This window comes from Dermacentor silvarum, chromosome 9, assembly GCF_013339745.2.
Source record: "Dermacentor silvarum isolate Dsil-2018 chromosome 9, BIME_Dsil_1.4, whole genome shotgun sequence".
Classification (NCBI taxonomy): Eukaryota; Metazoa; Arthropoda; class Arachnida; order Ixodida; family Ixodidae; genus Dermacentor; species Dermacentor silvarum.
This window is the reverse complement of record NC_051162.1, coordinates 104,944,402-104,971,999: the sequence shown is the minus strand read 5'-3', so window position 1 is coordinate 104,971,999 and position 27,598 is coordinate 104,944,402. Positions and strand designations below refer to the sequence as shown.

The following is a 27,598-nucleotide window of genomic DNA, read 5'->3' as shown; positions in this document are numbered from 1 at the left end:
TTGTAGGCCCCACTGTGTGTGTACACATCTGCGTCACAACTCGCGTTCCTGAATTAGTACGTAGGCTCCCCCTCCCCTCCCCCCTTCCCTGTTTGTGCGCTCGCATAGTTCGAGGGTGTATGTGTCAGCATTTCGTTGCTCGTGCAATCTGCCTTGTATTTGTTTGTAATACGAGCGCACGCGTGCGCACGCTTCTCGCAGGATGAAAGTTCTCGCTTGTTTTCTGCGTGCCACCGTTGTGCGTAGGAGTGTGTATGTGTGTATGTGTGTGTGTGTCAGTGTTTGTGTACGTTTCCCCGTTTGTATGCCGGCGTTCCATGTGTGCATTTGAGCGAGTACGTTGATCTCTGCCACGGAGTTGCAGCCGAGAGGAAAGAAAAAGAGAAAATAAAGAAGCCAGAGTAGTGCACCTCCTCTCCTTTCCTTCCTTCAACCACCACCACTATACTGGCTTCGAGAAGGCGTCCGCCAAAGTACAGCGGGGCGGCGCTGGCAGGCTGCCTACGTGCGCGAGGGTGTTCTTTCTGCCGGTTGAAACAAAAAACGTGTTCGGGGCGCCAACGACGACTGACGCATCCCGGCCGGCGGTGCCTTGTGAAGCGGCGACGACGGGACGATCTTCGGAGGAACGTTCGCGTTCGCTTTGCTGTCCACACGCAGGCCGCGGTCCCATGAGGTAAGTAGGTACGTGCTCCTTCAACCGTCACTGGACTCGCCGTAACGAGTGCTCATATCGAACGATACATCTCAGTAATTTCACGCCGATCTCGCGTTCATTATTATGCGACATGCGAGAGCTGCGCCACAATTGGCCGCCGCAGAGAACGAACGGTTTCGTTGAAGAAGAAGCATTCGCTTGACTCGAACTGACCTTCTGTCATACAGAATATGCATACTCGATCTGTCGACGGTGTGTGTGAGAATCACACACACCCCAGTGCGCTAGTTTACGGACTTTGCATTGGTACTCTGGTAGCACCCTGGATGCTACTAATGACAGAGTACAGGACCACAATAATGTCAGCATTTTATCCCAACGGCTATTCCTTTTTTCGCTCTTCGTCTGTTGTACAGGGCGGCGCGCCGCACGTGTTATATTTGCGGGATGGGCCGGTTGCGAACGGTGGATGATGCGAAAGTTATAGAACCGAGCAAAATAAATCGTTTCATTACACCGGCCGAGTAGTTCTCGCACTAGAGGTTTCCGCCTGGGCTGGAGTTTTTTTTTTTTTTTTTTCTACCATGGCGACTCTATCATGCAAAAACTGCTGCGATCTCTTGTCAGATTGAGGAATAACTGCCACCCTTGTGGGCAGACGCGAAGTAAAACTTATTTTGTCTAGTTCTGTACCTAAGACGCTTCGTAACTTTCAGTTTTTTTTTCTCTCTCTCTCTCTTTTTTCACATTGGCGTCAATCTCGCTAACCATCCTACACCACAAACCGCAAAGCAGTAACATCAGGTGACACATTGCTGTATAGTTCAAAACGGGGGTGGTGGCCGGGTTTGTTTACCCCGCGGGTACGCTCTGCAGCTTCGACAGCGTCTTGTCCGCCCCCTCCTTCGGTTCTAATGTGAGCATCTCGACGCAATACAGGAACTGCGCAGTTTTTAGACTCGGATGGTCGGAGGCCTACGGGAGGGCTTGGCACCTTGCTCCTTTTCCCAATTTGTCACCTTCGTCCTTGGATCTACAGCTGCTGGTCTTGTAGGTGGCGATCACTTTATCTTTCTCGAGCAAGCAGCCGTAACGAGCCTACAAAAACACAGCTGCTGTACACTGTAAAATAAAATACACCCTTACAAGTGAAGAAGGGTGTATATCTGTCTGTAAATCACACCCTTGCACTCAAAAGGGGTATAAAGGTGTGAGCTACTACAGACCAATTTACACCCTTATTCAAGTTTCAGGGTGTAAATTATTTTACAGGGGTAAGAAAGGCGAGCACAAAAACGGAGCAGGTGACAGGACAAACCATCGGCGACCTTGTGGTAAGCTGCAGAAGAACGAAGGTCGGTGAACACAGCCTTGTGCGAAATAACCTCGACGCAGTCTGCAGCTAATATCTTCAGAGCCAACAAAAGGCGGTCAGGTTAAGGAGCCTTTGAATCAGTTTGATCTTTAACTGCGCCTGACAAAAAGAAACTGAAACAAACGTAAACGGCTCGTATTTTTCTCTTCGCACGAGGAAAACTTTCGACGTCCATTGCCTGACGCCAGCGATGCGACCTCGTCTGGCGTGCATGACAATGAAAGCACTGTTACGTCAAAGCCCCGATCAAGGTTCCTCTGCAGGAGCCGTCGGCGGGAATCTTCGGCGTGTTGTATGTCTGCGTTTCCTTTAAAACTGCGCTCCACTGGATGCAGTTATCTGGCGCGTTTTTTTGCTGCTATGATGAATGACCATTTAGTTAGCATTCACTTCAGTGAACCTGTGTAGCAGGAATACAATGCAGATTGATTGATTGATTGATTGATTGATTGATTGATTGATTGATTGATTGATTGATTGATTGATTGATAATCATTGATTGCGTGAGCGATTGAACCGTCCCAAAACAACACGTCCCTTAGGAGAAACGCCGTATATAGTGCAGGTCTCAACATGAGTTTGGGTTTTTAGCGTGCAAGAAAATCTAAGCATACTAGAGCTGTATGTTCCGCTACGAGATGAATGCGGTCCTCACAGCCGGGAATCGAACCCATGAGTTCATGCCTAGCTGAAAAGTTCCACAGGCCCTGATACTCTGTGGCGGGATTAACCACAGCCACCGAATGCACCAAGATGCATGTTGTCTCTCTCTCCTTTTTTTTTTTTTTTTCTTGCTCAGGCAGGTCACATGTGAGGTCGCTGTTGGAGGAACACGGCGGGATAGTGGTGGCTCCAAACATTGTCGCTAATATACTTTTTTCTCTTATGCTGACTAGGGTCATTATGTGCTGATAATTCTGGCAACATTTTGTCACTGCAGTGGCAATATCGCACAGTAGCAGCTCCAACGGTATTGCCGTTATGTCAAGCGGAACCCGAGCTTCTGATGGCACGTTTGTTCATGGGGAGCAGTGCGTGACCTTTACGGCGAAATCTGTCGAGGGTGTTTCCGTCGATATTTGTGGACTCTGTAGCAGGTATCGTCACCATTCTCATCATAATTATCTTTTTTTTTTCTAGATTGAAGCGTCGAGAAAACGCCATCTTATCCCACCCGAGATTCGACACCGAGCCCAAACCTGTGAGCCGTTACGCCACCTTCGATTTCGCAGGTGACATGCCGTCATCGCCGTGACGTCATCGTCGTCTGTCCTCACCGTCGTCGTACACGCGTCGTGCACCCACCGTCGTTGCTGTCACCGTCCTATAGCCGTGCCGTCCTGAGCGTTATGTCCTTTTCGTTGTCCTTCGCTCAGCTCGCCGTACTTATCTCGCTGTTCTCACAGAAGTGAATGAAATTTCGAAAAGTGTTCCAACTTATTCCACAACACTTTTAACCCCCCCCCCCCCCGCCCCTTACTTTCCCTGTAGTGTCCGCCACTGGTTTTCATATCCCCTGCAGTAATGGTTCACGCGTTCGTGTACATGACTTGCAATGCGAATAGCATTCTCGGCATTGTCGGACCAGTTTTGTTTTCCAGCTATCTAGCTATCTAGTTATCCCACCAAAAATATGGACTGATCTCGGAGCTGGTCAGTCAGTTCCTTCTTATTAAAAAGAAACGCGACGCGAATGACTTCGCGCTAAAATTATTTACTTTGTACGAGCAATCACTAGAAGATATGCAAAGCATTATCCTACAGTTTCTATTTTGTTTCCTTCAGTAGAGTCTGCGGCGCCTTGTAATAAAATAATTTGACGGATTTATCAGCACTCCCTCATAATTTGTGACTGAAGGAGATATATTCGTCGTTCCTACAATCGTGCGATTGCGTCATCTTAAACATATATTGACTCATAACCTCAGTCGCCATTCTACACGCCTGAAGCTGCAGCTGAGTTCAGAAAGATGAAACTACTTAGTCCTTACGACAAAAAGCTCTAGTTGTTTCGCGCGAAATCTGTGGCGGCAATATCGAATTTAGGCAGCTCCGATTTTCGCATCTCAGGCTTCTTTAATAGTGGAACATAGTGGGAACAGTGTTACAAAAATTAAACGAATTTTGATCGCTAAAACTTTATTTGAAAAGACAGAACCTGTCATATTTCAGGGCTGAATCTGTCATACCGATAGGAATGTCCGTCGTAGTAGAGCTACTATGTATCCCGAAACGACCTCAGGGATTTGAGCAGTGTTTGCCGTTTTTTTTTCGTTTTTTTTTTGTTTTTTTTTGTTTTTTTTTTTTTGGGGGGGGGGGGGGGTGGTAGGCGAGCGGCATGGGGGTGGCGGTAGAATGGGGCTGCGAGTTTGCGGGTGAGGGTGATGGAGAAAGGGCGCGTGATGCAACAGCCATCCGCATTATTGTCAAGCTTGGCACTCTGCGCGTGAAAAAATTCTACTAAATAATCTTTCGTAGCTCACTGACGTTCCTATCTCGGGCATAGAAATTAAGGCCCTCGAGTGTGGTGCATTCCAGCTTACGCAACTCTTCATACCAGTGAGAGTTACTACGTGGGCTTGGTGTCATGACGTTTTCTACTTTGTTATGGCGCAGGCCGAACGGCGGAAACACATAAAGGCGCATTTGACAAACACATAGCGTTGTGTGTTTGTCCAATGTGCCTTTATGCGTCCCTGCTTTTCTGCCTTCGATATAAAACAAAGTAGAAGCCTTCCTCCCGGCACGCTACGATGTCGTCAGCCTAATTACTCATTCACTAATTACTGCGCGCACTAGCGTAGCTGAAATGTGGGGCTCTTGTGGAACGTTGTGAGCGATTGTTGTGGCCGTACGTTTTTTTCTTTCTTTTTTTTTTTTGCGCGCGCGAAGGGCGTAACCGCCAAACATGAGCCGAGGTTCCCAAGCTCACAAAAACGAATAGTTGCAATGCAAACAGCAATAAACAAAGGAGAGGCATGTTCCTCGAATCCTTTCGACACTGGCTCGTAACCCTCCCATTCTAGGGCTGACTCTGCGACGAAGAACGAAGCTTGAACTGCTTGAACTTAAGTTCCCGTGTTATTTCTTCCTTCCTTTGTTTCCTTCTCTTCATTTTTCTGGCTTTCCTATTTTATTTATTTCTTTTTTTCTTTGCCGACTTCTTTCGTTTCTGGTATCTTTCCTCCTTTCCTTCATTCTTTGATGACCTCATTATTTGTTTCATTCTTTATTCCCTCTTTCTTTTTCATTCCTTCGTTGCTTCTTTCGTTTCCTAATTTTTGCCTCGTTTCTTTTGTTTAATTTGTGACTTTTTTTTTATTTCCGTTCTTCGTCATTTTCCTCCTTCTTTGCCGCTTTCGGGGAATAAATTGCAACGGATGTAGCTCATCAACACTACAGCGGTGCAACACTTGTTCCCACTGCTCGAAAGAATTATCCGTTCATTTCCACGTCCGGTGCCAAGTGACAACGACCGCTCCATACCCCCCTTTCTTCCAACTTCCGCGCGTAAGCAGGCAAGCGGCCGTGTCACTATTGAGTCAAGCTTCAATTTTGGTTGATTAGTTTATTTTATCCCGCTACCAAGTTCCCGCGGTTCTTATTCGACTATAAGCCGGCATACTCCCTTGTAAGTGAATGCTAAGGGGATAATCCAACGAAAAATTATTGGAACGCCATTACACACGGTCTGACGGCCATCTCATGCACGAAGCCATCAGGAAGCCCACATGTAATCTAAGAAATTCTTTTCAGTTGACAAATAAAGTTTTTCCAACCACCACCACCGGAACAAAGAATGAAGACTTAGCAAACCGTAAAGTCCCGACATGACACTGTCTTGGTAGATACAATAATCAAAACAAAATCTGTCCGCAAGCGAATGCCAGCACGAAGACTATGGTTTTTCTTGAAGCCATGACCATTGCGATACAAGACGAAAACCTGAGAAGGTGCACTTAGGAAGTACGGGAAACTGGACTGGTGGTGTATTTGCATCGCGAGTCGCAGCAGCGCGAAGTAGTCACACGCACATACAGCGAACACAGTAATAAATCTTTTTAATTGCGTGTTTGACCTTCAATAATTATTTGGCTGTGCAAGCGCGCACGAAAGAGAAAAAGATTGTTTTAGTTAGCTAACGATCAGTACAAACAATGTGCCATTAGCTACTATGGCAATTGTTTAAGATGCACCATATTTCTTGTTTTGTGTAAGCTTCGGCTGTAGTTGACTACTTTGTATACTACCGCCGCAAAGCCCGCGCACAACCTAGTGCAAGACATCAAGGCAGCTCTCGTCTGCTTTCCTTCGCAACCTGCGCACAAACATTTATGCCGTCGTACATCTAACGATGCACCACATCCTTTCTTCATTAAGGAAGTCGGGTTCCACCTACACGAAAGCCACTTCGTATAATACCACCGTTAAACCTCCGGAGATTCCACAGCTACACATGAGGGCTACTCACGTCTTCTCCCCCATTCACAACAACCTGTACACAAAACAATTCTGCCTACACCCACCAATCGCAAGTTGTACACAAAATAATTCCGCCTACGCGCCCTCAATGCGCATGGTCGTCCTTTCCTTCGTTTGTGATCCTCCGCCCTCCCCCAAACTTTCTTACACACATACCTCCTCCTCCCTTAACATCATCGCATGTCGCAGCTATCATGTAAGCGCCTGCGAGGCTACATGCGGAGTCGGGCCACCAACTCCTCAATTTCAGCAATTAGCCCTTCTCTCAAACCTCCTCTCGCGCGCGACCACTTCTCCTCATGGCGAGATGTGAGGGCGGCACGTTTCATAACGACGCGTACGAGAAACCCTAAATGACCGTGCAACTATGCATTTGCCACTCTCTAAAAGGAAAAAAAATAAAAGAAGGAAAAATAAGAAAGCCTTGAACAACAGGCAGCTCGAAGGAATAGTCGTCTCAGCTCAAGTGCTCGCGAAGCCGGTTTCCGCTCGGCGAATATCAGAGGCCGCAGGAAAAAGAAAGAAAAAAAAAGAAGGCCGGGAGTTTGTTACGCTTGACCCTGCCGGCGAAGTACGGTGCCAGCACGGGAGCTATTTGTTTATGCCGATGGATGCCGCCGAAGATGGTTGAAGCACCGTCTAACACTTGCAGCTCGGGGACGAGAGATGGGAATACAGATAAGGTATAGAAGCCGATCATTATTGCCTATCTATACTCTTCGATACCGCGTGTCGCTCGGCGCGAGTTCTCGAAGTTCTTGCCGGGCGAGAATGCTATTCGTTATTATTCGAAACATTTTCCGCTGACCAATTATAACTTCGAAGGTACAGGAAGAAAGAGAGAGGATTCGACGAAGCTGAGTGTATGAGTAAACACGGGCTGCTACTCTAGATGGTGGTGGTTTGAGTTAACTATCAGTGGTACATATGTAGGCCTCCTTTTGATGGTATTACAGTATGGGGGGAGGGGTTCAATAACAAAAAACACATAACTACCAAAGAAAAGTAAAGCATCTGAATCTGAAACTGGAAAACCAAATAAACAGAAGCATATGATAGCATATATTTCACGAACTAACACACACAGCTGGTAGACAGATAATTACAGTCAATACCCATCACTACAAATTTACCAGCAACGGAGATATAAAACTACGGATGCGCAACATTTGGTAAAGCGTGCGTTGCAAGACACGAAACAGATATACCGAGTAAAAGCAGTGTTTAAGCAAGTGCATGTACATGTTTCAACCTTGAAAGATGTGGAAAAGAAAATACATGTTCATAAAACTTGTACAAGATCAAGATGTTAGCAGATGCTTGTGGAAGAATGAGAGGTCGATTCGTGTGGCTACGGCATGGCAAGCTGTTCCAGTCGATAATGGTATGAGAAATAAAGAACCATGCATAAGTTGTGTATTGTATATCATATGGCGTCTCACTTTAAAACAGTGATCGCTCAGTTTAAAGAACACTGATGCGGACTGGGGAAAAAAATGAAGATGTATTCGGGCGGATGATGATACAACTTATGAAAAAGGCAAGGGAAAGGTGGTTTTGGCTGTGAAATATTAAGGGCATTGCTTGAAAACACGAAAAAAGATATTAATTATGATTATGGCTGTGAGCATTAAGATGATGATTTTTATAGCAACCATTACCATAGCTTTTTTTTAATGCACTTCCGTTTTCGAAAGTGCTGACAAGTGCTTACGGGAACACGACGGGATCTCACTGCAGATTTTAAGGACGTATTTCTTGAAACTGGTTATAAGCACAGGATTTTCTAAACTTGATATTACTTCATCACTTCTCGGCTTCAGTTCTGCAAAACTGACATGTTCTTCAAAGAGAGTAAATAAAATAAATTAATTATGTTTGGTTAATTTGTTATCATAATTTTGTGTTTTTTTTCTGGCAAGTAGTGTCTCCCTGTTCCAGCCATTCAGCGAAGTTGATGTTATTAGCGATATCCGCCACACGAGAACCTTATTATATCTATTTCTATTAAATTAGGTGATCGGGGTATAAGGCTTCTTCAGCATAGGTCAAGACGCAAACAGCCGAACTGACCATGAGACGAAAAACATGCGTTTCGTATCTTTCTGGCGCCATTTCCCACGCTTACGGATTCGCAACGCGAAATCAATCATCCCAGTCAATTATGTTACGCGCGTGACACGAGCACCAGCTTAACCACAGACCCACCACGATAGCTCAATGGCCACGTCGTCCGGCTACTTAGCAATAGGTAGCGGACTCGAATCCCGGCCACACTGGCCAGCATTCGCGACGGAGTCGGAATGCAAGTATACGTTCGTGTACGTCGGTACGAGTGAACCCCCAGGAGTCACCAGGAAGTCAAAACTATCCCGGCGCCTCGCCCTTACGCTACCTCGGCCTTCGGACGTAAAGCCTCATCAATTACTATGATCATTTCGCTTGCACAAAGCGCCGCGCACTTTCATCCAAAAACACAGGAAGTGTTTCAAGGTTACAGCCTTGACGCGTCATCGCTACCGGTCAACACCTGTGTCAGGGCAGTCAATGTTCGACAAAAGAGACGAATGCTTTCTAAAGAGCAAGTATGAATAAGTTTGGACTAGTCAAGTGTTCTTTTTTAACTCTATTTGTATATCTTATATCTTATATCTTTTTAGGAAACTGGTAGATTATTAGTACAGAAAATTAAGTCCACGCTTCATTACTTTTTTAATTCGTGCAGAAACATCTGAGCCGTTACTTTAGTGTGACGTCAGAGATTTCGAACTACTTTTTCGTCCTTGTGCCGTATTGGCGCAGAAGTTCAGGACACTTGCTATACCTTGAGTCCTTATTTCTTTTAGAATTCAGTGTAGTTCTTCTGCATCAAATAAATAGTTAACGTCACGAAATAGATAGTTAACAAGACACGAGCAGAGGCTGTCAAAGCCAGCAGAGGCCGCCAAAATTCATGGCGTGATGGCGGGCTAGTGCAGCAAGTTGGGGACAACATCGCCAGCCGCCTCTAGTTTTCCGCGTCTTTTCTGACTTACCAAAACAGCAGCCGTTCTTCTATTGCATAAGCGCGGTTAACTAATACAGCTTAACTTAATATTCCTCTTTAATGACCCCCCTTAAGGCAGAGACCAGCTGAAAAGCTAACGCGCAGACGCTTGCCAATAAACGGGCGATCTTAGCCCGCGGTCACCTGGACGTCTGTATACTAACTGCGCAATTCAGCGGCAATAAGAGAACCACTTATTTGCATCCAACCCACGCTTATTTCCTTGTTGTAAGATCCACTACCGGTCTTCGATGTCTACTAAGTAGTTTCACGAACGAACAATAAGCCCCATTTGTGCCTTTCGAAGCAATACCTGCTAGGAGCTACTGACAAACTCTGGTTTCTCTGCAGAAGTCATCATTGTCGCAAGGCTTTACATTGCCGTCGGTGCCGGGGCCATCGGTCGCAAAATTTTCAATACAGCAACCTGCATGTTTGCACTAACAACTTTTTTAAATATGCAGATCCAAAGCGCTTGTTGGAATCAATGTCCAGCGGAGCTTTTGGGATGTGTTGGAAGAAATGTTATAAAACTAAATTACATGCGTATACTTCTGTTTGGCGTCGACGAAGCAATGTCTAGAGGACGATGGCTATGTAATTGCCAATGCAACCTAAACTAACTATGTTTGCTTTTTTATTGTTTTGGTCAGGTATGAATAAAACCTTTCTCTGTCGTTTGTTTTCTTTTTTTAAATGAACAAAAAGAAAACTATAAAAAGAAAAAAAAACGGTGATGAGAGGTCTATGCAGCGAGAAGCAGGACGCGTGCGTAAACATATAGCTCCGGATTTTGTACTCCTCGTGTAACAGTGGCCATTCTCGAGGATTGGCCAAGAATGGGGCATACACACATTGGCAGTTACCCAGTGGCATGCATACCCACTGGGCAAGAATACATAATCCATTTATCAAATATATTAAAGGCAATTAGGCTGTTTAATATTATGCACCATTCGGTTAAGAGGTATGTGCGCTTTAGAGACACCTATTTCCCAATACTATATGTACAGGCATGTTTTAATTAGTGATTTATTGTTTTATTACGCAGGACGCACTCACTAACACAACTTTGCCGGTCGAAATTGCTCCCTGTACAGGCCGGAGCGTACGGTGGTACATTGCCCAGTTGCTGAACAATGGCGCATGGCCAGAAATAGTAAATTCAACAAATCAAAGGAGGTGCCAATGATCTTGGGCTATTCTATTGAGAGGCAGTGTGTGGCTTTAGAGATTCTTGTAGGCTAACATTGTGTGTGCAGGATTTAGGCCCTGATTTGTTATATATATATATATATATATATATATATATATATATATATACAGAAGGCAAGTGCACTCGCTGGCATTTTTTTATCGGTCTGGATTAAGCCTGTCTAATCGGCGAGACAGCACCGAAGGACGCGAAACCTGGGTTAGTATAGGCAAAAGAGAGCTTCGCTCCAAATTAAAATCTTGCGCTTACCGATGCTTCCTTTTTGTTCCAGTTCCGCTGCAAGATTGAATTCCTTGGTCCCTTCGTTGATTGGCACTTGACATGATTGAATTATTACCTCGTATATCGGCATTTAGTGTTGTATTGATTGAGCATATTTTTTTCTTGAGAAACTTCAAGAGCAAGCGAAGACTAAAGCAGGTGAGCGGAAGCGCTCCCAAATATATTGTCGCAGGCAAAAAAAAACTATAAAAGTTTAAAGAATGATAACATGAGGTGACATCAGCGCATTCTGTCATTAAAGCGGTTCTCGCAAACTTTCCTTCGTTAAATATAGGAAAGATGTGATAGTAAAGCAATTTCCTCGCGATAGCTTTCACCGCAGAGGCATATGTTTTACAATGACCCGGGGTAGTAATTAGAAATCCAGTCATGGAAATAATACTAGCCTCATCACCGGAAGATTGAGACTCTCGATCCAAATGCAAGAGCTGAAGCCGGTTATCCGAGCAGTTCGTAGGTGATTCCAGAAGTACAAAAGCTGACGCTTCTAATTTCGGCAGCGGAAGGAATTCTGGCTAATTTATACGGCTAATGCGCCTCACATTAGCGATGTTACGAAGCCAAGGTTTCTAACAAAAAGTGCTACGAAATTTTCTGTAGGATAAAAGGGTAGGGATATTAAAGACAATTCCGAGGCGCTGTCAATGCATTTCCAACGACTAAAATAACATTGCGATGACCTAGCCAGGTAGCCCAGTGGCTATGGTGTTGGGCTGCTGAGCTCGAGATCGCAGATTCAATCCCGGCCTTAGCGGTCACATTTTGATAGGGGCGAAATGGAAATGCGCTCGTGTACTTAAACTTAGTTGCATGGCATAGAACCCTAGGCGGTCAAGATTAATTTTATAAATTCAAATTCTGCCATTTTACGTGTCAAAACCGCCATCTTGTCATGAGGCACGCCGTCGTGGGGGACTCCGGAATAAGTTTAACCATTTGGGGTTCTTTAACATGCGCCCAATGCATGGGGCGAGCGTTTTTGCATTTTGCCCCAATCGAAATGCGACCGCCGCGACCGGTATCTGTTGTTCTTCTTGTTTCCCCATAACATGACTCGTACCCACGAGTGGGATTGGCCACACTGGATGGATTGAAACGTACACCCAACAACATACGAAAAGGGGTAAAGGCTAGCATTCAAAACAAAGCATTTGGCAACTAAATGATAACACAAATTTTGAGAGGACCTGAACTTGAACTGAGGGAAAAAGTAAAAATAAAATAACATGTCCCACGTATGGTCGGCACCCTAGCAGTGTAACCTTCCGGACGCTTCAGTGCACTTCTGCGGAGTCATGTATGCAGTTCAGGAAGAGAGGTTCAGCAGTTAATGGTCCCAAAGGAACTGCGAGAAACAGTAATGAAGATAGGACATGACAGTGTGATGGCAGGGCATCAAGGGATAGGGAGCACGTTGGCGAGAATTACAGAGTTCTTCTGGATTGGAGTACAGAGCGATGCGAGGAGATACCTCAGGTCCTGGGATGTATGTCAAAAGACGGTGGCGAAGGGTCGTGTAGGAAAGGCACCGTTAGGAAAGATGCCTATTGTTGAGCTACCATTCCACCGTGTAGCGATTGATATTGTAGGACCCATTAGTCCCACATCCGGGAAAGGTAACAGATATGTGCTCACGTTAGTGGATGTTGCCACCAGGTATCCTGACGCGGTAGCACTTAAGACGGTAGACACGATTCAGGTGGCCGAAGCATTATTAGAGATGTTTTCCCGGTACGGCGTTCCAAAGGAGATTTTAAGTGACAGGGGCTGTAACTTTACATCGGAATTTATGAAAGAGATAAACTGGCTGCTATCCATAGATCAAAAGCTAACTACCCCGTACCATCCAATGGCCAATGGGTTAGTGGAAAGGTTTAACGGGACATTGAAAACAATGATCAGGAGGATGTGTCAGGAGAGGCCAAAAGACTGGGATAGATGTTGTTGTTGTTGTGTTGTTGTTGTTGTGTTCCACAAAACATGGCTCATACCCACGAGGGGGATTGACCACACTGGGTGGATTGATACATACTCCCAACTACTTACGAAAAGGGGTAAAGGCAAACATTGAAAACAAAGCATTTGGCAACTAAATGATAACACAAATTTGAGAAGACCTATACTTAAACTGAGGAAAAAATAAGATAACATGTTCCACGTACGGTCGGCACCCTAGCAGCGTAACATTCCGGACGGTTCAATGAATTTATGCAGAGCAGTAATGATCGACCCATGGCTTGTTCCTAGTTTACAGGCACCGAGGGACAAAATGTTTGGAATAGTAAGCGCTAAACTCAGATGACCAGTCGGAAATATGTTGAACATCTTGAGGAGAATCGGCTGCAAGAAAGAAAGAAATGGTCTGTAGCTTCTGGCACGTTACAAAAAGAACAGAGGTTAGTTATGGATAAACGGGATCTACGAAGGTAAAAATTCAGGCGGGGTGCTCTACAGTAGAAGCTTAATAACGTCACTTTGCAATGACGTTGATCCGCCGAAATTTTAGATGTCGGAAAGCATCTGCGGAAAGTATGGATGATGCATTATAATTTGGGAACAAAAGGGGCTTAAATCTAGCTCCTGTTATAAAAGAGAGATCATCGGTGGTCAAACTTAACCTGGCATCCCCCACTACAGCGTGCCTCATAATCAGTTCGTGGTTATGGCACGTAAAACCCCAGAATTTTTTTAACAATACGGGGACAGATTCAGCACCAGAACGCGTGTCGACAGTAACAAACAATTTTTTTTATAAAGCTCACAAACGAAAGAGCTGCAAAAGGAAGGCGTATTCCGGCTCGGGGATACAGTCACCGCCTCATCGAATAATTTCTATTAGTGTGTAAGTGTGTGAAAACTTTTTATTTACAAAACTCCTGAGGCTCGACTCTTTCAAGCCGAGGCGGGCTGCACCCACGATGGCACCGTTAGGCCCAGCCCTTCAGCGACATCGTGGGCCCTCTGGACAGCCCGTAGCTGATCTTGAAAAGATGAACTCTGTAGCATCTTCTTCCAATGCATCCATTCTTCTTGAGGGTTGGCCAGAGTCGCAGGGCATCCCGCCAGCATGTGTCTGATCCCAATGATGCCATTGCACGCATGACAATCTTTCTTGATCTCCCTTTCTGGATAAGTTTTATCAAGGTGGTCCGGCGTGGAATAAGTTCCTGTTTGTAACAGTCGCAGTGAAACTGCCTGAATGTGGCAATGGAAATTGTCTGCGTCCTAGATAATAGTGTTTAGCAATCTCGTTATAGGTTAATAAATTCCCCGGCCAGGTGGTGGACGGCTCGGTGGCTTAGCGAATTTATCCGCCATGAGCCAGCGCCTGTGATTGTCGGAACCTTTCGGTACCTGTTTCGGTACCTTTGAAAGATAAGGTTTTCCTGAGCTGTGATGTTTGACCGAGGATGAGGACTTAATAGGCAAGTATGGCCGAACAATTATATCGAATTACAAGATCGGGAACCCCTGGTGGCGAGAATAAAAGACGACTGCTCAACTATGGCGTCCCTTCTTCGTAGTCTACTCTGCAGTTCTGAGACGTCAAAGAGTACTAAAGAGGAAAACCGTGCGAAGTATCAATATTTAATTACGCGTCTACAATCACTAAACAGCTATGGTTAGCGTGGGAAAAGTCTTGGTTATAGCAAGGAAAGACGTAAGAAGGAAATGCAGGGGGCGCCACCAGCGTGAAGTTCCAGCAGCTGCATGCCGTGATGTCACATATTCTTGCAGCTTCTGCTCTGATCTAATTATTTGTTAATCGGTAAAGAAAGACTACATTGCATTTCTCAATGAAGCAATGACCAAGAAAGTTCTGAGAAACTCTCATCGCCAGAGCGGTCCGCGTACGAGAAGACAGATTGCAATTCCTGACGTCACACTACACTGGAGATTGGGCTGGGCGCGAAATCTGATAAAGGGGCAGTCTTACGTGATTTTCTTCACTAGTCAGCTTTCCTGTCACGTTAATGAAAATTGGATATTGAAATAGTGCTTTAACCACGTGAATTTATGTAGCTTTACTTTTTTATATACAGGTTTAAGAAAATTCGAGTGCTTGCTATGCCTGGCTTTTGAAATGTAGACTGTAGTTGTGTACGTAGCAAGAGGAAACGGATACTTGAGTGAGAAAAAAAAGATCATATTAAGGGCATTTATCGTCACACGTGTTCTCGCTGCGTTTCTCTTTACGTGGAAAGCACAACGTCCGACACATTGTGGAAGCTTGCACAACAGATTTTTTTTTTTTTTTTATTGCACACATGTGCTAACCACTTAGTGCGCGTTAATGGACGCAGCTGCGCGGGTCTTTAATGGTTGGTCAAGTGAGAAATGCTTTGTGTTTCCAAACACGCTGGCCGGGAGAGACGTTAGAGTAACGTGCTTTTGTTAGGCGGCTACACAAAATTCAGTTCCACTTAACTCACGCGTCCATATCCTGCGAGCGTGCGTAGAACAACGCGTCGTGAATCGAGATAAGCAGTAAGAATAGGTCGACTACTTTCCAAGTTGGTCTCTCCAGTGGACGCTGAACTTGTCTCACTGAAGCCCTTCCTGGGCAGCCGTGAGTATTCTCACTTATCTTTGTGCAGTGTAGCTGTACGGCAATTCTAAGAGCAGAATGTCCGGATAGTTGGCTTGTGGTCACTAATACAGCCTTGTATGTGCGTGTGTATCTTCAGTTTTCCCGTTGTTTGTCGCGCTCTCGTGTGCGACCAATTCTTGAACTCTTCAAAGACCAGTATTTGATTTGACTTCATCAACATCATTCCCATTATCAACATCAGCCTCTATTTATATACGCTGCAGAACGAAGGCCTCTCCCTGCGATCTCCAATTACCCCTGTCTTGCGCTAGCTGATTCCAAGTTGTGCCTGCGAATTTCCTAACTTCATCACAACACATAGCTTTCTGCCGTCCTCGACTGCGCTTCCATTCTCTTGGCACCCATTCCGTAACTCAAATTAACCGCCGTTTTACCTGCCCTACGCATTGCAAGACCTGCCCAGTCCCATGGTTTCCTCGTGATCTCAACTAGAATATCGGCTACCCACGTTTGCTATCTAATCCACTGATCTTTACTAAAACGTAGTAGAGATCAGTGGTCTAATTTACACTGGTGCCTTCCTGCCTCTCACTTTAAGTTTACGCCTAAAATTTCAATGCGACGAGAAAAAAAAAGTACCTTCAAAATTTCTCCACTGCTAGGTGGAAACGAACCGCTTCACACGCGGACTTAGCGGCGCTGTCGCTAGGTGGCGCGGCGTGTGCAGTGAGAAGCGCGAGAAAGGAGTCCAGACGCATACGCGTTTCGGCGTTAGCATTAGGGCGTGTCGCTATATACTACTTAAATACTAATCGCAGTAACGCCGACCTTCATCGTGCGCTATGGGTCCTGCCGGAATATTTGCTTTTTCATCACTCATTGCACGGTCCTTAGCTTGTTCTAAAGCTTCTTTGTTAACATCCACGTCTCTGCCCCATATCACACCACATCGCTTTATTACCTTAAAGACCACCAATTCGGGGGCATTACATAAAGGGTGAGACCCAGGTAGAAGTAATCGCATATACATGAAGTAAATTATTGGTTGAGTATGGCCGCTATACAATGAGAAAACGTAGATGGACAGGTGGTTGCAGTGACGTCGGGTGGAAGGCCTTTCCAGTCTATGGCTGAGCGAGGAAGGAATGATGCAGCGAACGTTGTAGTATGAGCACCGGGACGGGCGACTTGCAGGGAATGACTTATTGTGGAGTGCGTTAGTACGGGTATAATTCAATCATTTTACACTTTTCTTTTCAAGGATAACGGTAATCTTTCGGTCATAATTTGTTAAGGCCTGTCGTATACGCTCCAACCAAGCGCCCATACATCTTTATTCCACTAGAATACAGATGGGTTGGCGCATAGAGCTGTGTTAGCCTCAGCACCAGTGTCGTGTTCTTCTTTGCCTGTGTCCTTGTCTATATTGCGCTGTTATTTTCCTAAACATGAAAACATCTTTATTCTTCTGCATATATTCTTACATTTGATTCACCTACCGTGTTATACCGGGAATTTGAGGACATTGTGGTTCTAAGCACCCTTGTGTCTTCTGGCCAGTTATAGTTTAGAAAATGTAGTGCATCAATGCAGGTAATGACGATGCAAATATAAGCAACCTCCTTCTTTCGGGCGATCCAAGCTTTCACACAAGGTCTAGGGTTAGCATGGTTGCATGCTGTACTGAGCATGGGCTATGTGTCGGTGTTGCAGCGTGTCTCGCTACACATTTTTATTCGGCCTCCAACGTTCGGAGCGGCTTTCCGCAATAACGTTGACTTCGAGAATACTGTTATTATAAACATCTCAGCAACCCTCCTCTCTGAAACGACTGAAGGACTTGAAAGTTTGAAGATAAAGACTTTCCGGAGTCACCTAAGTGGTGCACAGAATGCGGGAAACGATCGTAGAGTGCTCCGTGTTAGCAAAAAATGTCGCAGTTCCGCCCGAAAGACGAATCATCGATTGCGATAGCAAATTAGTAGAGCGCTATTCGGAGTAGGGATAGTAGTTTTATCGGCTGCATAAACTTGGACACATTGGCCTACTAACTTAAATAACAATCGTGGTGTCAGCGCGCACAAGCAAACATGAATAGATCACACTGAATGACCGTAGCCAACGACTGTCAAAACGCTCGCAGCAAGCGCAAGTTCGCGTGGTCTATCGCTTCAACGGAAACTGAGCGGCAAATGCACAGCCCATACAAAGGTCAGAGCCGTGTGGAGAATAAGAGACGGTGCGGGCGACCGCCGGGCAGAGAAGTAGTTGGCAGAGGAGAAGATGCCCCCCCCCCCTCCCTCCCTCTTCCCGTTTCTTGCTTTCGCGTGGGAGATTGAGTGGTAAGATACGCCTTTGGCGCCGGAGCACAGCGCCGCCTCGCCTCCCTCCCTCCCATACCCAAACGGCCTTTCGCGGGACGGTCGCGTTTGCTTTCCGCCGTGCGTTCGCCCTCCGTGATAGCGTTCGTCCCCCGCGCGCTTTCGCTCGCGCATACGGCGCGCGGCGACGATTTTATCGCCCTTGGAATCTATACGGAACCTCACGGCGACGGCGACGGCGACGCCGATGGCAGAAATCCGGTTGAAGTGTCCATATAATTGCTATCGCAATAATAATATAGCTGTGGGGAATCGCGAGACCCTCGTCAGAGTCACTCGGACCATCGAACTTCGACGCGGAGTGATGGTTCACTCGGAAGAACCTCTTGCGTTGATTGTCGCTTAATCTGTGTTCGCGCAGCGGACGCGATCGCTGTTTCAGTCGACGCACGAGCGCGGTGACGTCACTCAGCTGCAACCGAATCGCACCCCAAGCGGCGCCTCTGCTTCGGTGTCTTGAGCGGCGTGATTCGCTGTCACTGAGGCACGTCACTCTGTTTCGCGGACTCAGTCAGCGGTTCGGTGCGTCGTGTGGCTCAGTCTTTACCGACGAATGTGCGTGTGAGCCATGATTCGCCATCGCTGGCTAAAGTGCTCGTGCTGTGCACAACACTTTCGCGCAAGCTCCGATGAACCGGGCCTGATGAGGTAACACGTATACATAAAGGTACGATACTCGTCAACAGCTGCGGTCCTCTAGTGAGACGGAGAAGATTAATTACTGAAAAGTAAGAATGTTAACCAGACGCGCGGCCGCCTTGCTACCCTACAAACGGAAATGTGTAAATAAGGAACAAGATCCGAGGAAAGGACGCATATAAATATGACGGAGTCACTTCTCAAAACCTGCGCGCCTAATTTTTATTGTCTTTTTTTTTCATAGTGCCATGTATGAAACGGAAACAAGAGGCACATGGAAAAACGAATGTCTCCTGTTTCCGTGTCGTATAAGGAGCAAATATCAACACCCACCAAATGGCCCCGTTTCAACGCCCTTTCCAACTCTGGTGGCTCTGGATAGCGAGAGCAAGTGTAGCGTGTTACGAAAGACGACATCTGGGGACATTTTTCTGCACGCGTTAAGAAAATCCATGGTCCACGTATGGATGGAGCGATGGACTAGGCAAGACGGGGCGAACTATATTTTCTAGCGAACTGCCGCCAAGCGGCGGCAGTTCGCTAGAAAATATTCGCTTGCAGTACCGGCATAAATGAGATTATGATTGTAATCATCATGCTGTTTTGGTTATGCTGTGCTCTAATGATAATCTCTACCGGCCACGGTGGCTCAATCACTATAGGGAGTTCCGCCGCTGAGCAACAGGTGCCGGGTTCGACACCCGGCAGCAGCGGCCGGATTTCGATGTTGGCAAAATGCAAAAAAATGCTCGTGTACTTAGAATCACGTGCACGTAAAACAACCCCAGCTTATCAAAATTATTTCGTAGCCCTCCATACGTCATCCCTCGTGACTCGCTGTGCAGTTTAGGGACGTTGCAATCGCTCGAATAAAAAAGAAGATCGTCGTCATCATCATCATTTTCACGCAACACGCAATTGTCGCTGCAGCAAGCTAAAAAGATTCAACGGTGATTTAGCTATATATGTGAGAGAAATGCGCTTGCACTGCCTCGCACTTCTTTAGAAGTGCCGGATCCATGATTTGAACCACGTTCATCACATCGCAAAGTGCTCTTCTGGAGCTCACTCGACACATATACTGCTTCTTCAAGGAGCGAAGTCCAACTGACGGTGGTCCTTAGCAGACCACCGTGAGTTTCACTATGCAGGGTGTTTCAGCGATCACTTACAGAAATTCTTAAAGTTTGCCTGTGGCAGATAGCACAATTCTATAGTTGATGAGCTGGTCTACTCGAAGAGGCGTAAATTACTTGCACAAAAAAGTTGAAATGCATAGTCGACTTATTAACGAAAATTCAATAGTTGAGTTTTTAACGGATTACCTTATGGCCCCATATTGCAATTTACAAATTCCAGCCGTGGAGTTCGCAAGGCGGATGCACTTGGAGCGAATTCTCAGGATGACACCAGTTTCGAGATATGAATTCCCGAACTTTGCGGAGAAATGCATTGGCGTTCCAGATGCTTTCTTAACAAAACGTCGTTTTATGCATTCAAGCGCAAAAGTAAACTTCAGACACTTCACACACACACACTTTTTTTAATCCACTTTGACACTCCAAATGACAACGCATTAATAAGTAGCCGCAAAAAGACTTTCGCGTCTCTGCATGCCATATCATGCCCCTCTCAAAAGCAGACCCTGTTGCATCAACTTGGAGATCGATCTGTAGGTGTGACCTCCCATCGCGTTCTCTCCCCGATAGACCACGCGCCACGAAATAATTGAGTGTGCGCGCGATGAGCCATTCGCTCCACCCTTCGATGACACGCAGGGAAGGGCCCCCTGAGAAGAAGAGAACGCGGACAGCGAGGGAGTAAGACATGCCGGCCGCGTCGTGGAGCGACGAGCTCGTCGAGTGGGACGACGAGTTGACGCGCGAGACGGACCACATCCAGCTGGGACTCGTCGAGCCCTGGCTCGACTCCGACCCGCTGCCTGACGGCGTCGAGGCGCCACACCCGTCACAGCTGCGCATGGTGCAGGACGCGTTCATCGCCAGGCGACACGAGCTGGCCGCGCACCGATACGCCTTCGCCACGTTCGCCGGGTGCGACGCCTTCAGGTATAGTAGTCGTACTAGTAGCGGTAGTATTCAAAAATCAAGGAGGGGTGCTGACAGATTGAATAGCACACTGTGGCATAAAGGTTATCAACAGGGGTTAAGGTGACTCAGAAAAAAAGCTGGCCAGCGTTTCGATAGGAGGACCTATCTTCGTCAAAGTCGAAGACGGGTCCTCCTAGCGAAACGCTCTCTCACCACGTGACCGACAAGTCAAAGGCGAAGATAGGTCCTCCTATCGAAACGTTAGTCAGCCTTTACTAAGGCACCTTATCCCTGCTTATAACCTTTATACCGTACTAGAACTATAGTATAGTAGTAGTATACGCCCGTAACCACCGCATAGATTCCGTTAAGTGGGACATTTTTGCAAATATGTCCCACTTACTTAGTGGAACTTATGCCGAACGAGATTTACAGTGTAGTAGCTATAGTAGCAGTGACGCAAGAGAGGGCAACTATGACGCAATGCAACAGTGAGCGGAGACTGGGGGCTAGCGGAGGCCTTCGCCCTGACAATTGCGTGGCCATAAAACAGGCTAACGATTATCAGCAGTAGTAATTAGTAGTAGTAGCACTAATAGTAGTAGTAGTTAGTAGCAGTTGTAGTAATAGTAGTAGTAGTTAGTAGTACTAGTTAGTAGTAGTATGAGGAGGAGCAGTAGTAGTAGTAGAAGCGACGCAATAGAGAAACAACTATGACGCAATGATGGGGTAATTCGAGATCGGCGGAAAGCGCTTACTCCGGTGGGGGCTATAAATTAGGATGTTGTTGATGATTACCTATAGGTCAGCGAAGATAATGGTTAAACATCCTTCTTGTGCAGTCTGTCTTCGTTTTACCACTGCAGCGCGGCATAGTTTGCGATCAACTAGCGCAAACACCTGCCCTGGTCTAAAACGACCGTCTTGTGTCCATTCGCTTATTTTTAATAATTGAAGGCAACCATCGCTGAAACACTTGCCTATCCCCATGACCAGTAACGAGCTGCCGCTGTTGCGCAGCTCTCGGCCGGAGTTCGCCGAGGCCGCCGCGCACGTCCTGGACGGCACTCCGGCCATCTACGTGTACCACAACAGGAACACGCTGTCCGAGCTGCTGGAACTGTTCCCACACACACGGCGCATCACCCTCAAGCACGACCTGAGCGACAGTGACGAGGGATTCGTCTACGCCGCCAGGAACGAGCCGCACCACCTGGTTCACCTGGAAGGAAACTTCGCCGACCACGAGGACAGTGGGTTGGCCGTCTACGGTGACGCAGTGACCGACCTCCTGGTGGCGTGCCCAAACGTGAGGACCTCGTCGTCTCGGCTATACAAAGCATGGCCTCGTAAATGCGATGAGCGCTTTCACATCGCACTACAACCGCCACCGCCTCGGGTGGCAGCAAAATTCGAGTGCATTTAGGGAAGAAAAAAATATTTGCATGCAGATTTACGACAAACCCTCAGTCATAAATAGGCAAGATAACCGAATACTCACTCATACACTCGCTCAACAATATTTTTGCAGGCTATGTACCCACGCACACTCATGCGCGCTTACACTAGATGGTACCAACTCGCGTCTCTGCTCTCGTTCACTCGTACTCACCATCACTCACTCGCGTTCATAGTCACTTCTATTCACACTTACCGGCAACCCCCAGTCAAGCTCACAGTAACGTCTATACTGCCACTCACCGGCATTCAATCGCACTTGCCGACAGTCGCTGACACTTGCCGACAGTCACTCACGCTTATACTCACGCTTATACTTACGTCCAATCAAACTCACCGGCACTCACTCCAATTCAAACTCACATTACTCGCCACTCACGTCCACTGACACCCTTCGTAACTCACTAATGGTGTAACCCACACCTATTAAGTGAGTGTGGAGAATGAGTCAACCTACTCGTCAGTGAGTATGCCGACCTATGCTCTCAATGAACGTATTAAATCTCTCTAGTAGACAGTTTGAGTTTAACGTGCGTGGAAGTCCTGCGTACGCAAAGATCTGGCGGGATCGATACGCGCATGCGCAGAACGCATACAGAGAACCTCCTCGCGTCTCACGGACGCGGTCTCTTGCGTTGCACGCCCCTCACTTCCGTAACGGGCTCTAGGTGCGGCTTTAGCGACATTATGGGGTAGTATTCCAGGACCGATCACTTTCGGGGAATACCTTTACTTTCACGAGATTTCGCGCGACTGGCGCCGGTTGCGTCGGCGTCTGCGGGCAACATTGTTCCTGGAAGTGTGCTAAGACAAATCTAGGTGGTGTTGGCTAAGACAGCTCCATTGGCACTGTGCCAAGAAGCCAAAAATGTTGTCGCTCCTATAGGCGCCCATGCACCCGGGGCCAGTCACGCGAATCGTCAGGCGTCCCCTAAAGGCGATCGTCTTGGAATACCGCTCCTGCTTCTCATTCAGTCATCGAGAGCGCGCTGATTTTGTACACGTGTTGACTGCATGATAGAAAACGATGATCGCAAGGAACACTGCGAGGCATTTTGCAGCTCGAAACCGTGCAATGACCGCCATCACATGGTCGTACAAACATCCTCTGTGACACAAATGCAAAGTTCAGGCAGTTATCGAAAGCCTGGTTATGACTCCGGCTCGCGTTGGAGAAACTTGGCTGTGGTAGCGTTCATATCTGCCGGCGGCAGACGGCGCCAATGGTTCTGCGGGAGCAACCACCGTGTTTGTGCGTGCAACTTACACGCACAAACGTTTTTGTATATGTGACACTATAGTGCTCCCGGCGTGTAGCATGTCACGCACGTGCGCACAATTCTTACATTTACGCGCGTAAAGCTAAAACTGTATTAATAACACCAGCATCGCTGGCGCAATAGGCAGCGAGCCGTTTATATTCACCAGCTTCTAAGCAATCCACGAGCGAAGCATCCGAGATATGCTCGATGACGCTTTTAGCAAGGTCCGGAATTAATCGCGGCATTTTTTTAAGGTGTCCGGGAGGCAGGGCTCCGATTGTGTAGCCATGCCTTTCGCTCGATTTTATGCCACTCTTACCATCCACCGTTCACGGCTGACTGATACAACTGATAACACGGGTGGAACGTCGCTCTGGCCACTGACGAAGCGCGAGAAGGAATAGCATCGGAAAAGTCGTCGCTGCAAAATCATGTTCAGCCTCTCAAAACAAGGCACAAAACGCTGAACAGTCTCGTGAGTCGACTAAAAACCCGTCGTAAAGAATTTCGATGAGAAAGGTCAAGTATGCTAAAGACTAATTCCAAGACGTGCAAGCATAACTGAATAATGATATGCTGCGGCACCACAAATACAACGATGGAACACATAAGGTACTGGTATGCGTGGGCAGAAGAACTCATTTGAAGTAATTTCTGGATGTTTCGGCTGCCATTTTGTATTGTACAAGACGTGGTCGAGCCATTATATCAATACGCATTTCATCATAATAGCAGCTTGATCAAAGAAACGGGCGCTTGGAGTCACTGCTCCCATTCAATGCGGAATTGGCAGTGAAACAAGATTGTAACTCCGCAATGCACAAAATATTCTCGTCAGCCTGCTGGCAGAAATTTTACAAATGCATAAGGCCGAAATACAGTGAACATAAGAGTACATTAAATGCATACCTTATCTCGGGTTAGTAACAGTCACGATAGAACTGGATCGATCGCAACTGCGCTGGATTCGCTGACACGTTGGAACAAAACTACCGACGAACAAACGGCGTTACACTAACGCAATACAATCAGCCGCAGTAGAAAAGAGTGATTTCGAAAGGCCGTAGCTCATATATTGTGACGGGTCGTGTCCAACGCTGATAAATACAGGACAAGCGCACGGCAAGACAAACGTTTACTCAGCCGAACTTGAGCCTCGCATGTCAAAAAAAGGACCACTAGTCCGGCCGCAGCAATATCTACTACGAGCATGGGCGGTGGTCGTCGGGCAGAGAGCATCGATTATGTATGGCCAGTATTTAAATGCTGCCAAGGAACATGCGCGGAACTGTCGTGAGATATCGTCCTGCCTGATACGATGGGCCCCATAGAACGTACGAAGCTGCTATCATGGTAGGTTTGCGCGAGTGAAAACGAAATGATACTCGTCAGTAGGGGGTCACAACTGCAAAGTCCGAAAGGCACGTGTCAATATATTCAGCCACGTCGTGTATTATTTTTTCGTCATTTCTAATCATCCATCCAGCCAAGTGGTCGATCCCGCCGATAACGGCAGCGCGGTGGCGTCGTAGTCAATGACAATGGGCGAAATGAATGGTAAATAAATCAGGCGTTAAATGACGCGGCACTTTTTCTTTGACTTACCTGTCACGCTTGACGAGCCGAAAGAACATGGCTGAACTGTGTACTTTTTCCGGGTGTTCAGATGCCACAGAGCTGGACAAAATATTCACCGAGTTGTCCATCTTCTTTGTCTGATGCGACGTTTCCTGCGGCTTTCGTTTCTTGACGCCTTGCAGAGTTTCTCGGTTTCACGTCGCACATCTCATATTTCACGCGGACTAAGCACGCGCACGCAAATCCGTCAAACACCGATACCGCCGAGGAAGTGGCACTCGGCCACACAGCGAAGCTCGAAGCATTCGAGTGTAAGAGTCACGTGGTCGGTATCCCACTCCCCTGCCAAGGGAAGGTGCGCGAGGGCAAGTAAACACCTTGCGCCTTTGATGGCTCAACAGGCCCGGTGCAGTGATTCGCGAAGCTTCCACAGGTGTCCATACGTTCAAAACACTGGTGGCTCATATGAATTTCAAACGGACTCAAAAATTTCTAGTGCATTCGAGCAGATTTGAAAATGTTTCTGCGGAATGCTTTCTTTTTAATTTTTCTTTCCCTGCCTCTGCAGCTACGCTTGCTGGCGGCAGACATCCTACCGGCTTTGGACGCCGCTCAAGATAACAACGAGCTACGCGCAGTCATCGGGAACCTGCTCGTCGTCGTGCTTGGTGGTTACGCCTACGGTCACGATGGCGGCGTCGAATCGTTTGCACCCGCCAGCGCCGATCAGATCAAGCGCGCCGCCGAAATATGTCCCGACCCAGGACTCGTGTACCTGGCGGTCGATTCCCCGGACGCAGTCCAGGAACTGACCGAGTTCAACTCACCCTCCAAGCTGTGCGTTTCCTACGAGCCCGTCACGACGGCCTTCTGCCCGTTCTCGAGCGTCGTGCCGGCGCTCAAGAAGTTCGACCTCTCGGCGCTGACCCTCAAAAACTTCAAGGACGTCGACCTCAACAAGGTCGCCAAGACGGGCGAGAAGACCCTGCGCCTGCTGTCCCTGGACCACTGCCACGTCCTGGACGAAGAGGTCAAGTCGAGCGCCTTTCGAAACCTGGTCGCTCTCAGGATCACGTGGGCGACGCCCGTGACCCTGCAGTGCCTGCTGTCCGAGTGTCCCGAGCTGGAGTACCTCAAGCTCGGTTCCACCGAGGTGTCCCGGATGTTCCTCTCTCGAGTGTTCGCCAAGACGTCGCTGACGTCTCTCAGGAACCTGGAGCTGCGTCTGGACCACCCGCTGGAGCACCACGGACTCGACGAGGAAGACCTGAACGTGATGGTGGAATCGTTGCCGTCGCTAGGATACGTGTCCACGAATTCGGCTGAGGTACGATTGTTCCTCAGGCGAAGCGCACCGCACGTTAGGATAGGAACTCTCTTCTGCGCGCTGTGCGCGGCAGAGTTTTGCCGCAGGACAGGGAGGTGCAGTGTGTCAAGTATCCTGTGATAACGCATCCTGTGTGAGGCACGACGAGAAAAAATGCGTAGGTGTTGAAGTAACTGTCCTGTAGAATCGCCACATGAAGGATTGACCGAACCCTTTGACCGCGCTGTTCCCGCTATGTTGGCGCTGTGATCAAGCTTTGCTGTGTTGCAGAGAGCCCCCACCCATAACATCTGTTTCGTTGGGATATGGCGTTAATGTGAAGAGCTGCCTTGGTTCAAGGCGCTGCTTTAATACGTGCTGCATTGTAGGTCGAACGTGCTTCTTATGGGTCACACTTTGTTCCACATTTACTGCCTCCCATGCGCGGCCTTGTCTAGGACGGTGCCATAGAGCGCTGAGAGGGGGGACAGAAAATAAACACCTTTATTTAACAATCAGTCCTGCGCCAAATGGCTACAGTGAAGTACGGATGCGTTTTCCTCCTAGTCAGCTACATCCGGACTCAGGTGAGTCGGCTTCCGTAAAAAGCTGTGTTTGACATTTGCTTACAACAGCGAAAATGTTACCCTGCAATGCTCGCGGTGGCTCCACAGCGCCAAGAAGGAGATAGGTCGAAAGGCCAAGACCTATGACTCGCCTATTTGGCTGCATAACCACAACAAAGAGTATCTAACTCCCTCATCAGGTGATTTTCCTAATCTTTCCTGTGCTGGGGCTTGAACGCCAATGTTGCCGTTATGGCTCAATAAGATTATGATAATGATGATCCCAGACAATGGCACATACCCACGTCGGGAGACAGGCCAAAGTGAATCTGCGATGCCATTAAGCATCAGTGACATGTTCTTCCTTAATCGGAGCATCTCGCGCGACGAAAAGCATTCAATACTAAAATTTTTCGTGTTTTTTTGTAATTCACATTTTTATTCATTTATAAATGTATATATTTTATTTCTCTCTTTTGTGTTATATTGAATGACTGTCCACTAAATTATCTTATATTTTTCTCGCTGTAATTTATAAATAAAATTATAGATTTCTAAATTTATTCACTTAGCACACGTGTAAAATTTGCCCGACTCTTGGCCCATCCCCGTCAATGGGTATGTGCAAAAGACGTCAGAGTCGTCATGATCATCATCATATTACTCTGTTATATGTAGATGCGATATATTTTATATCTGTATCACGTAAATTTTAATTTTCGCGGGTTGCAGTTTCCAGTTTTGGT

General features: G+C 47.1%; 2 protein-coding genes across 9 annotated transcripts in view; one reads left to right on the top strand and one right to left on the bottom strand.

The window, feature by feature from the left end:
- Window positions 1-25,210, bottom strand: part of LOC125939877 (uncharacterized) — a 225,827-nt gene extending 200,617 nt beyond the window's left edge. Inside the window, exon 1 of the mRNA XM_049655383.1 lies at window positions 25,008-25,210. The gene's annotated coding sequence lies outside the window, so the exon portion shown is untranslated. The remainder of the gene's footprint in view (window positions 1-25,007) is intronic.
- LOC119463666 (uncharacterized) lies at window positions 296-26,804 on the top strand. Of its 8 annotated transcripts, XM_049656059.1 has the most exons (5): window positions 297-676; window positions 3,174-3,234; window positions 20,410-20,700; window positions 21,703-21,991; window positions 25,549-26,804. In XM_049656059.1, exons 3-5 carry the CDS (start codon window positions 20,459-20,461, stop codon window positions 26,425-26,427), a joined length of 1,410 nt encoding a protein of 469 aa, XP_049512016.1. In that variant the 5' UTR covers window positions 297-676; window positions 3,174-3,234; window positions 20,410-20,458; the 3' UTR covers window positions 26,428-26,804. The 8 variants fall into 8 exon arrangements, with proteins under 8 accessions (XP_049512020.1, XP_049512016.1, XP_049512015.1 ...); XM_049656063.1 differs by lacking the exon at window positions 3,174-3,234 and having other exon boundaries at window positions 296-688; window positions 20,426-20,700; XM_049656058.1 differs by lacking the exon at window positions 3,174-3,234 and having other exon boundaries at window positions 297-680; window positions 20,415-20,700.
- Window positions 26,805-27,598: the final 794 nt, after the last annotated feature.

Excerpts from the sequence above, each read along its gene's own strand:
- LOC119463666 (XM_049656063.1), top strand. The coding sequence starts at position 20,459 with ATGCCGGCCGCGTCGTGGAGCGACGAGCTCGTCGAGTGGGACGACGAG. Across the intron at positions 20,701-21,702 it reads GCCGGGTGCGACGCCTTCAG|CTCTCGGCCGGAGTTCGCCG; the intron begins GTATAGTAGTCG and ends GCTGTTGCGCAG. Across the intron at positions 21,992-25,548 it reads TCCTGGTGGCGTGCCCAAAC|CTACGCTTGCTGGCGGCAGA; the intron begins GTGAGGACCTCG and ends CTGCCTCTGCAG.